A 12,843-nucleotide genomic window follows, 5' to 3' on the forward strand; every position below is an offset into this window, starting at 1 on the left:
CATTAGTTTGAAAATGGCTTTTAGATTGGTACAAACAAGTTTATACAAGATTGTCTAATGTGTATCTTCACTTTTTGTGGCATATGTCTTTCTATATCTGGCATCCATCATTATAATAATACTATATTGTATTATTCAGTACAAATCTTTCAGTTCAATATGCCTGTTGTGCAGTTTGTGTACATTTTTGAACAATTAGCTGAGGTGTAAAGATTCCTCCTCTCACTGTTATCACATCTGTTTCTTTTTACCACACATCAGAACATCAGATTCAAAATCTGTTAATTCCATTATCTATTTACAGTTGTGTTTTAGCACCTGCTGTTCTCAACAACATTCATAAATATTACATTTCTGATTTGTAACTTTGAGAAGGTGGCAGGTCTCAAACTATTTACATGAATTTTGTGAATTTGTCTACATATTGCATAAACATAAAGACATGACAAGATATCCTGATATCATTTTTTGAGATCAGTACACCTCAGAGTGTACTATCATGTCTGTGGCCACTAATCACAAGCAAGAGAACCTTTGTTCAAATTGTCACCCGGTGCTTTTCAAAGCTTGTTAGTAATCATTCCCATTCATAGACAGAGCTTTACCAAATTAAGAAAACTAAAATTTAAAAAATCTGATCAACTTCAAAACACTCAAATCATATACAAAGCAATACATAAGTTATTGCCTAATAATATTAAAGGAGTTAATTTATTGAACAACTGTAGTGAGGAAATGAAAACATATACATTTAAATGAATGTTTAAAAATAACAGTAAATGGATATGGGATGGATGATCAGAGAGGGAAACTGGCAGAGTAAGACAGAGTGCAGGAGCTGTAGATTGTTTGGTGAACATTGGAGCGGAAAGTTGGAATATTCATGTTTAACATTGAATATATTGATTTAAAATAAAAAGGAGTAGGAGTGATTATGTATTCACTTCTTCCTACTCCTACTCGTGCATGAAATATTTATAATAGTTATTTATTTATTACTTTATATTAGCAAGTTTGAAATCTAACCTATTAAGCATGTTATAAGTACTGAAATGCAAACTGGTTCTAAAACATGAATGAGAAGTTCTGTTCTTTCAAGTTTTGTCATGTTATGCTGAATGGTGGTGTGCAACTGTCTCACTGAACACATTGTAATACTTCCCACTTAACCTCCTTGGCAAATAGGCCTAGGGCAATGATGCAATTTTAATTCAAATTTAATGCAAACCTTAATTTAAACTTTTCTTCCACGAGCTTGAAACTATTAAAAATGTATTTAGTTGTGTCTTCCCAGTTTTTACTTTATCATCCTTCTGCAAAACCACTCTTTCAGTCATTTCCATGCTGCTGATTGCTCTATATCTCAAAAACCTTCTTAATTTGAATGAATCAAAGACTACTGAGAGCAAATTGGAATGAGCTTCGATTTGGAGCTGTCATGGTTTGCTGCTGAAATACTTATTTTGAATGTGGGATGATTAAGCAGCTCTCTTCAATGTCTTTATAGTCTTTCCCAGTGAGTGAGCAACTCAAACTGCTGAGGGAAACAATTGTTCAGTGCAAAATGCATGCAGATAGAATGGATGGTTGACTGAAGTTAATGCACAGTTCTCAATTTTGTGTTCAGGTGTTTGTGGCGTAGAAAGTTTGGAACATGTGAGGAGACACAGCTGGAAAAAGAAGAGAAAAAACAGAAATAGAGACATAGATAGCTGTAAAGGATTTTTCTAGGTGAATCCTAGACACTCACCTGTCCTGGCCTTGAGCTCTCACATACAATGACCTCCTCATCTGTAGCTATTTCTGGCGGATTGTCGTTCATGTCCAAGACCTGGACGGTAACAGGAACGTGACTGAGAAGGCCGGGGTTGTCTGTGCCAGAGAAAGAACAAGTGACAAAGAAGATGAAAGTCAAATGTAAGCCTTAATAACTAAGTAGAGCGGCTACACTGTAATTTTAAACTGGGGCACTCTGTGCTCTTCTTGTTAGACTGCTTATAAGTGTTGTCTTAGGCTTTGTCACTATAAAAGTACTGAGGGATGCAATGTTGCAGAAGGCAATTTTGTGTATAAAAGCACATCTGATCGTCTTTATGCAGTGTTTTCTTGTACCAGCTGGTGTGCTTGGTTGTGATGCATTAATCTCTCCTAGTGCAGGAGCAACTCATTTACCACAGAGAACATATGCCGTTCCTCATCTGATGTTAATACCAGGTAACAGTCTAAATGGCGACAACATAGCCACCTACACCCTTGATACACATGAAAATATGTCTTTCTTTCTGGTGAAACAATTACATATTTATTGCAGATGTATTTCAATATAATGGTATGTGGCGAACACATTCTGTATATCCAGTGAACATCAATGTGCTGCAGAAAGTTCCCCTAATATTAATTCTGGTAAAGACTGTCTGAACCCTCAACAATACTGAACGAAGGTGACTAATTTGTTAACATTTACACAAAATGAGGGTCAGTGATTGTTCAAATTTACACAAAGGCTTAGATTTCTGTTTAATAATAGAGGAGCTAGGACAGTCTCCTTGAAGACATAACCTAAAACCATTTGGAGTAGCATAAATTTACTTGAATTTTCCCTAATTCCTAAAATATTATTAAAGTAACCTTGATCAAGGCAGTTAACCCTCAACCCACAGTCATCAACAGCAAAAAAACAATCTTTTTTATGAGAAAGTATCCAGATGTAAGTGTGTAGCAGGACTGTGCTAAAAAATAGCATGCACTGTAAACAAAATCTTCTCTGGATTGAAATGTACTTAAGCAGGTGCAGCAGTCTTTGCATTAAATTGATGTGTTTAGAATTGCATTTAATTAATCTCGGTGGACTTTTTTCAGCAGCATCAACAGAAGGTTCAACATTGCACCACAAAGGGGCGTTGACATTTCTTTGTGCTGTTTAGAGGTGAAGCACTTCACCGATCCAGAAAACACTCAATGATAATAGAGCCCCTATAGAGTCTTGGGGGCCATTACAAGGTGTTGTAGGGTGGCTCGCAGTAAATATATGTCTTTGCTAATTTAAAGTGGTAAAATTGTATCCTTCTGCCTTTCTAACCGTGTCTTGGCTAAGTAAGTGTATCCTTGAATACTAAAAAGAGGTGAAGAGATAAAAAAAAAAACATTAGCATGCAGCACCTCTGCCAGCCAGCAAGAGATTTGCCTAATTGTGATTACAAATTGCCCAAGTTACCTGATAGCAATTCTTGAAGTTAGCATGGCCTGCATTGATTTAATTAATTTCCAATGTAAGAAAGGACATTGAAACAATTGGGACTAATTTGATTTGGTAGTTAATTATAAGGAAAATACACTCTAACCTATTTGAATACATTCTAATCAATATGCAAATGATCTTCGTCATTCTTGTTTTCTCCAGACTTTAATTGTTAATTTCACTATTAAGGCACCTGGAACTGGACTATTTTTAAATACTGTTGGTGACTGTGATATAACTGTTAATACAGCTATTAAACCATCATACTGCATTGGAACCTCAATATACAGTATTGACATGGGTTGGAACCATGTTATTGATTCATTAGTGGTGCTTTGTCTTACACGCCCTATTACTATACTATACACCATTTGCATAAAGACATTATTTTATAATTGTATGACCATTCATATTAATGGTTTTACTTGTCTTGTGATGGCACATTGACACAAATGAATGTGTTTAGATGATATTAGTGTCATTCATCATTTGACCACAAATATATATATATATATATATATATATATATGTGTGTGTATATACATTTATACTCATTTTCATCCAGTGGGTATTTGCCTGGGGAAGACAAGTTGGTAAAACATCACAAATAAAGAAAAAGGAGCTCTGTTTCAGTGCGCAGGTGCTCCTTGTTTGTAGTTTGATGATTAATTACCATTAACACTTGCAAATGCAAAGTATTATTGCAAAAAATGTGCATTACTGAAAACAAAATAAATAGGACTTTACCAACAAATGACTGTTACATAAATTACTGCTGTGACCAAATATTTGAGTCTTACAGGTTTTTAGTAAAGAATATAAGCAGAATAGAACTGCATGTACTGTCTGTTAACTAGATATGTATTTGCCTGATCAGTTCTGCAGGAAAGAAATGGTAAAAGACAGCAGCAGTGACATTATTAGATGAAAAGCTGCAGTAGACAGACAGTTATTGTGGCTTGGGTGAGTCCTTACAGCCCTCACTTTTGGTGGACTGAACACAAGTCAGAGTCACACAGCAATGAATGTGTGTCCATTACCATGTATCTATGTGTGTGTATTTGTGCAAAACATTGGAGGTAAGGGGAGAGTGTATACTGTAAATTCATGTAGTCATTCCTCTTTATGGAAGCTTTCTTTTGTTGATATTGATTTTGACTCTAATTTTACACTCTATGATTTTGAACCTGGACTGCTCTCTGACTATACGATCCCCTCAGGGTGTCTTGTTATCTTGTATGAACAAAAAATCCAAAAACATCTGGATAGCTTTATAGCACATACCTTTGTCTTTTTTAATTGTTTGTTTTCTGCTTTTAAAATCATTATATTGAAGCACATAACTGTGCTCTAATTCATTCATAATTCATTTAATGATTTATTATATCTGCTATTAGCTTGAGGCTAGACAGGATAAGTGTGGAAAGAAAGAGCAATCTCTTCTAACTGCCTCTTTCATGCATATGTATAATAGTATATCATCTGTTTACTAAAGTTCCCAACGGTGTCAAACGCTGGAGATATACATATACAATGGTTTAAATTATTTATACATCGGCAGGTGGAGAAAATGTTATGTATAGTACAGTGTGTACAGCATGTACTGTATACAGTACCCGCCAAAAGTTAGGACACACTTTCTCATTGATGTGAATAGGAAAGTGTGTCCAAACCTTTGACTAGTACTGTTTATATATTGACATATGCATTATATGTATGTATCTCCATATCTACTTATGAACCAATTACACACTTTTACACTCTTTTTGGTATATGAATGCAAAGACAATTGCAAGACAAAGCAACTCTAAGTGTGCAGCTAATATAAACATTTCATTTTTGCACAGATAGAATCAGAACATCTTCAAGTTTCAGACTTTCCTGAACTTCCCAAGAAAATAATTAACAGTACATTAATTTGATTAGATTATTAGAGACTTTCCAGAAATAGAAATGTCAATATGGCAAGAACCAGAAAAAGAGAGAAAAAACCCCACTTAGATAAACATGGCTGACTTCATCTACATCTGCTTATTAACACTCACATAAAAGCAAACAAACACAGCAGGTGCATTACATGTGCTTGCCCACTTGTAAACATTTGGTTTATGGAAAGCAACCTGGGTACCTACCAACCTCCGAGGCCATCACAGTAATGTTGTGCCAAGGCAAGTCTTCTCTGTCCAGAGGCTGCGTCGTCTTGATAACTCCACTGCTCTCATCGATTCTGAAGTAGCGTACATCCTCCTCTTTGCTGTCCAAGAAATATCTGTTGGGAAAGTAAAAACATAATCTTGTATAGCCATTGAAGGTGCATTTCTCAGAAAACATAGTGATTTATAAAACAACTGATGAGGTATCACAATTCATGAAGATGGCAGTGGATAATCTGCAGGCTATATAGCAAAGCTGAGTGTTGGTGCCCAGTAAGCATTGTTTTCTTGATTTCCAAAAGATGTCTAAAAGTCTATGTTAAAACTGGGCTAAATATGGTTGAAAAGTGGAAGTGTTTTAGGTGTATAGATTAATCATTACCATTGTTTAAACTACATTTAAATGATTTAATAGCTGCTTTAAGTTGAAATATTTGTATTGCTATGTTGTTGAAACCACAGTCAGATGTAACATCAGTCCAGCCCATGTCTAACTGTCTTCTTACCACTCAATCCAAATGGTAAGGAGGGAATCTACATTACACATACTCAATGAAAAAAGTATTGAGTTAAATGCCTTATAAGACTACAACAAGCACATGAAGTGTTTTTGTGCCCTGGCTTTAGTTTATTACATCCATTGAGGCCTTAGAAAAAGCTCATTTATTTACTTTTGTTGTGTCACATTTAGTAACAAAATGTATGAAACCCAGAAAAACAAAAACTTGAGGCAATGGTAACAGATTCAGTCAAACTAAATCATGCAGCCAAATGAATGAAAGTGCAAAAACAACAAAGGCCAAAGGGGATGTTCTTATGCTTCTTTGGTTTTCTAAGTCTAGTGCCACCTCTGACGCACATGAATAGAAGAATCCCTACTGCTTTTAAAAGGACTTAAGGTCTTAGCAAAATGTTCTGAAAACACATATTTCTGAGTCAAGAGCAATTATCTTCAATATTTAATAATGACAAAGGGCGATGTTCTGCTGGCAATGTTTACACTGTTGTAATGGCTTACTAGCAAGGCTGTTATCAAACTAGAAGCAAAGCAGTCTGTGGAATACAAAGCAGAGACAGGCTCAGCTGTTACTCTCATGAGTTGAAGCACAAAATGAGCATTGCATATGTATTCCCTAATTTATCCTTAATGACCTATTTACACCTTAATCCAGCATTCATTCTTCTGAGCATTACAGAGTAACTCGACAGTTTTCAATTAACATAGGAGATGGAAATGGTATAGGAATATTAATGGCAAGATTGTACTTATTTGAAATAATTAACTCTTTATTCATTTTCTTTTTTAGCTTGAATTGCTTACAAGTGTACCAAGCACCCTTAGTAGGAATGTTGTCATGATTTATTAAATGCTTAGGCTCATACGAGCATGACGGCTTTTTAGCTGTAAAAAAAAGTGAGAGTTTAGTGCTAAGGGTTTGCTTTGTCACAAAGAAAAGCATATTATTTTATGGCTTGTAGGGATAAATCCATTGAAAAACACTTCAGCACTCTTAATTACAGCTAGTGGTGATAAATCTTGAGCATTTTTGTAAATAGTCTCTAGTTTATTTCTCTTACTCCTGCAGATAACTAGAAAAAGCTGCAAGCTGTTACAGCATGTATAATGATTATTTTCCAAAAACTTTAATAGTGATAAAACAACACTTTGGTAAACATATGGTTTTGGTATCAGATGAGCTGAATCTGAACAACAAGAACTACACCCATACCTACATATCTCCATATCTAAAAATACCATTCTCTGGCTAGAAATGTAGGAAATTATTCAGAATCAAAGTGAAATACAATAAATAAGGGAAGATTGAGAACCACACATTGCACAAAGACCTTGGCATGCACTACACATCAGCAAAACTGCAGGTGTACAGCCATGTACAGCTACAGTAGTAGCCACATGAAGCAATAATGCTTATTGCAAAACAAAATAGTTGGATGGAGAGTAAATCGTTGTTATTCTGACACCATAATTGCAAGTGAGACTAAAGCAAGTTCAAAAGTTAAACATATGGTGTGATCAGGCCTTATTTTTATGGTCTCTACTGACTTTTTATTATTATCTATTCAAATTGTATGAGTTAATTTGATAATGCAGCTGCTTACAACTTACGAAACACAATCTAACAACAAATTAGTCAGTTAATGCAATTTTATTCATAGGACTGATTTGATTTCATGCAAGGCTTGACAGTTACCAGGTCAGGAAGTTTTCCAAACTATTCCTGATGATTATAATAATGTTTTTAATGAGAGCAACCAGAGGTAATGCACCATCAAGAATTTCAGACCAACATTTGATATGTCACTTCAATAACATGTTTATTTCATTGCATGCATGGGCAGACTTCTGATGATCAAAGGGAGACAAATACTAATCCCTGCTGTATTCTGCATTTTGATGCCAACACAGGGAGTGGTGGCACAGTTGCTTAGCTTTTTTCTGGGTTCAAGTGGATGTCATTGAAACATTTCCTGCTACCTTCGTCTTTATGTGGTGAACATCGGGAGGGATGTTCTATAGGAAAGGACGAGGAGGAGGTATCCCACAAGGAAAGCAAAGAAACTCTTTCATATGTAGATTACCTTCTTGTTTACTAATGATCTTTCACAAAGTCTTAAGTTACTGAAACAAATCAAAGAATCACTTTTCCTTTACTCCCATTTCAAATTGTACGTCATTCATCAAGAATCACAAAGTTCACCTCTTAAAAACCCAGAGGACAGCAGAGTAATCATGATTCTCACTGCCCACTGCTGTTTAGAAGACCCCACGGCTTCATGGCCTATGGCAAGGTTTTAAACTATGATCCTATAACATGTAATCACTACAGAAAATAGCTTCTTATTGATATATCAGCAATACTCTCTCTCATGAGAACTTTCATGTTTACATATACTCTATCATTTACTATAATTATCTGATTATCCCCCAAATGAGATGGATTCACTATGCATGTTGATGATATAATGAGTGGATATGAACCATTAAGTGCATTTTTAATAATAGGAGCAAACATAAAGCTATTTAACTTAATGTTGTATATCCATCCATAGTTACATTATAGTATAGTCACACTATGCTTCACATAATATGGCCTGAAGTTCAAAACCATTTGGAAAGTCTCAGATTTGAAAGACCCCAGTTAAAGGCTACGATAACAAATTAAAGCTTAAAATTTGCATATATAAAAAAGTACAATTATATGCGGCAGAGATATGACATGCAAATTGGAGTTGCACAAACATTTCTTTGAGGCAAAAATAATCTTATTAGTTGTCTTAAACCTCAATGGGCAAAGCCAAAACACCTCAACTCTGATTAAAAGATAAATAAGTAATTCATGATAAGCATATGACAAAAACAGACTCTGTCATGATTAAAACTCTTGCATATGCATAACGTATGCCCTACTAAGATAATCCGAAAAGATATGGTAACCAGGATTATAACATTTTTATAAATCCATCTGGCAAAGGCTGGTTTCTATATATAAAAATGTTTTTGGCTACCAATTAGTTGACAAAGTGACAGTTATATTGGCTGTTAGTCACAGCTGAAAGAGTGCTAAGCCTCAAAATAAGCCTCATAATATTAGCTACCTCCTCTCTCACCATTTACTTTTTCAGTGGGATGATCTAGTCTGTTTTTCTTAACAAGAAAATCTCAATCCAGTGCACACACAATAAGACAGCATGCCAGCAGACAAGCTCTGCGTCTGAATATTTAGTAATCATTTCTGCAGATTGAACATGTAAATATAGGAGTTAGAGTGAGTCTTACCTGACAGGGCTGTTCCTGCTGTCAGGATCTCGAGCCATTACAGCGCCCACCTCTGTGCCACTTGGTGCGTTCTCATATACGTCCATTATATAATAATCCATAGAAAACACAGGTGCTTCGTCCACATCCCCAACTGTGATTTTAAGGGTGGCAGTGTCTTTGAAAGAACCAAGATAGGAAAAACGAGGATCCATGTGCGTATTGATCCCCTCAATATGGAGAGTATAGGTCTTCTTCCTCTCATAGTTCAGAGGCTGTTGGTTAAAGAGACAAAGGTTTAAATGATTAGCATACTCATTATACAACACTGTAATTACACTTTACAATACAAATTCGCAGGTGGTTGTTCAGGTGACACACGTGAATGTTGAACAAGGTTAACTGAATATGCTGCATGTCTACGCATTAAACTCAGAGAAAATGTTAATCTTTTATACTGTAAAGGAAAGGTATTAAAGGTATCCTGTGTTGTTTTCATTGCAAACAAAAAAAGGTTTTGCTTACATTCAACACTGCTGACAAATAAGTTGTGCCTGTCCCACATTTTGAATGTTTTTCCTGCTATAAACCTTTATTATTCAAAGGCTAATTGGAATAAAATGGTAAATTAGCTTTTTATTACCTTTTTACAGTTGTAATTCATAAAGTTTTAATTAAATTAAACCCCATCATTTTTGATACTATTTACGGTCAGCATTGTTTCCTCAACAGCCATTTAATGTAATTATCTCTCTATTTAATAGTTTTTATTGATAGTGGCGGAGTCCATCATTCCCGCACTAGAATCAGATTGCCTAGGCACTAGGGATTTGACGGAAAATGATGCAAGCATGTAACCCGGCACAATTTTATCTCATTGCTGTTTACTGTTCACTCTCTCTAAACAGTATCAGAGCTGTATTAAGTTACTGCTAATGCAAAAGGAACCTCAGGGGTCAAAACCCATAGTGCATAGGTCTGCTTTCAAACAGCAACTCTTACATAGGTACGTTTCCTGATATCATTTACTAAGGACTCCCCAAAAGACCACGTTTAAGTGTTGCAAACAAGATGTTCTTACCTTTTTGAGACTCAAGATTCCCTCTCTCGTATCCCTGTCCGTGGATATGGAGAACGTGTTGGCCCCCTCTGAGTTAATGATGCTGTACTTGATGTCTGCATTGATGCCAAGGTCCTCATCATTGGCTTTGATCTTCCCTACTGGTTTCCCTACTTGAGCTGATTCAGGCACGTACAGCTGGTAATTTTCTGTGGAGGAACATTGATGTGTACCCATATAAAGACAGGGGGAAAACATGTTTTAAAGAGGGTCTGATCTGCCACACATCGCTGTCTGAATGTTCTCCTTAAAGGGCTTAGCTAAGCAATTTGATTCTGTCACCATTTGTTCCTGAGGGAATGTCATTAAAAATACTCTGCAGTGCTTCAATTGACATTAAATGCTAAACCGAGGTTGATGACACTGCAATGGAGCAGCTCGAACTCTGAGGCAGACGATTATTCAGAAAATGTTGATGGTTTTGAAATAGTTTTTCATTACAGCACAAAATGAAAAACTCAGAGCCAAGGGGGATTGTGCTCCATGAGGCACTTTCAAAGACAAGAAATCACAACTTCATCATTGCTTAATTACTAAGTCACGCAATAATGACACCTAATACATCATTGTAAAAAATGGTAAATGTGTTGTAAGGGAAAACCTTAATAATCCATGATTTGCTCTCTACAGTATCAAAAGTTGATATATAATTAATTAATGTGTGAATTAAAAATCTAAAGAAAGTTGTGTTGCCTCTGCCAAAACTGAAAAACATACAGTACAGTATGTTTTCTTCTTGCATTCAAGCAGAACATGAAAAAAATACACTCAAATAGATAATTAGCCTGACTAATTTGCAAACATTATAAGAACACTTTCCCAATGAAAATACAGTATAGAGCTGTTATAAATTCTTTTCAGGTAATGTACCTGCCTCAGGCAGCCATAGTGGAGGTCTTTTGCCAAAGGCCAAAAATATAGTACAGAGTACTGAGAATACAGCTTCTTGAATTTGCAGCTACAGCTTGGCCGTTTAATGTAACACTTGCTAATGTATTTAGTTGAACATTGGCAGCAGTTAGTTGTTAATATTAGAATTAGTTACTTTGCTAAAATAGCCTTCTTGCCAGCAAAGAAAGCCAAAAGGCAACAATTTTCTCAGAGTATAGCTGAGTTTTTGAATGGAGGCAATGGCCAAACATAACCAAGTTGTTATATACGTTTTAACTATTGTCTTCAATTCTGAAAAGTACATCCTTGATGGTGCTGAGGGTCTGATATAAACTGAAAAGCTTGTGTTTTGTTTTTGGAACATGCCTTCAGATGTGTTGTGTACGTACTTTGGGGAAACTGGGGGGCGTTGTCGTTGACGTCTGTCAGAGTGATGTTGATGGTGGTAGAGCCAGAGAGGCCTCCGACCTGGCCTGCCATGTCTTTGGCTTGGATAACAACGGTGTAGTGTTCTCTGGCTTCCCGGTCCATGTTGGCTAAGGCAGTCCTGATGATTCCTGCATGGTGAGAGTAAACAAGATAATATGAGATTAAATGAAAAGAATATTTATAAGCGCTCATGGTACAAGACATTTATTTATAACTGCATTAAAATGAGTTTTCAGTTAACAGCAACTAATGAATAACAAAGTATGCTTGTATAGATAAGACACAAAAACACAACACTGTTACAAGATGTTATGGTCATTTTCTTCCACCAAAACCTTTTTTTTATTCAGTTTTGGACTACTCATACTGCACCATATCACTCTTTCCTTTAAAGAATAACCCCGTAAGAGTGTGCCTCTTTCATCTTTGATTATCCCAGCCTCTCATTGTCAAGGTTAGCCTTTCCTCACATTTCATTATATTCAAAATGACTATGCAACCTTGGAACAGGGCAGAATGAAACTTTCTGAGGCACCCACTCAATCACATTTATTACTAGAATAACACAGCAAACATAGCCGTGAACTTTCACAATGCTAAATAATTGATATATGACTGCACCTCTGTCCACTACTGAGAAAGTGTACACAGGTAAATTGCAACATCGTAACCAACTAACAGAGGCAAAGAGTTTGCTTCCTGTGTTGCTGTGTAGAAGGTGATTTACTGAATGTAATAAGTACATGTCTTGCACGTATATTTGTCTGTGAGTGTGTCTGTGTGCACAGTCTTAACATGTCTGTTTGTCTATATTAGGTTTTTTTGTGCACATATCTTTGCTCGAGGGTTAATTCACCATCTTAGCTCCTGAAACCACATCACCACATGGACCCTGATTCAATATGTTCTACCAGTTACATCAGTTTTCAATGTAACTCTGGCTTTTTCTCCAGAGCCAAGCCCCTCTGGCAACCATTGAACTTATGTTCTTGTGAACTTGTGAACCCTGCAATTATACACAATGGTTGACCAGGAGCAGTGAAACCTGGGAGGAAATAACATGGCGTTGGTCACAATGGAAAATTGACTTTGTCCCTCTTGACCCCTGTTGTGAGTGGAAATCACAACAAGCAACATTTGATAAGATGGCTCTTGAAAATGAATCAAGGAATCACTAACATCACTGATGCCTGGTGAAAGTGATGTGGGAAGTGGTTTACTTTTTAAGTAGAAA

General features: G+C 36.0%; 1 protein-coding gene across 1 annotated transcript in view; it reads right to left on the minus strand.

The window, feature by feature from the left end:
* Positions 1-12,843, minus strand: part of LOC128382051 (cadherin-18) — a 65,036-nt gene that overhangs the window by 19,465 nt on the left and 32,728 nt on the right. Inside the window, exons 4-8 of the mRNA XM_053342029.1 lie at positions 11,570-11,737; positions 10,251-10,438; positions 9,191-9,444; positions 5,371-5,507; positions 1,751-1,872 (exon numbers count right to left, since the gene is read on the minus strand). Coding sequence (XP_053198004.1) covers positions 1,751-1,872; positions 5,371-5,507; positions 9,191-9,444; positions 10,251-10,438; positions 11,570-11,737 — 869 coding nt within the window. The remainder of the gene's footprint in view (positions 1-1,750; positions 1,873-5,370; positions 5,508-9,190; positions 9,445-10,250; positions 10,439-11,569; positions 11,738-12,843) is intronic.

This window comes from Scomber japonicus, chromosome 21 (genome assembly GCF_027409825.1).
Source record: "Scomber japonicus isolate fScoJap1 chromosome 21, fScoJap1.pri, whole genome shotgun sequence".
Classification (NCBI taxonomy): domain Eukaryota; kingdom Metazoa; phylum Chordata; class Actinopteri; order Scombriformes; family Scombridae; genus Scomber; species Scomber japonicus.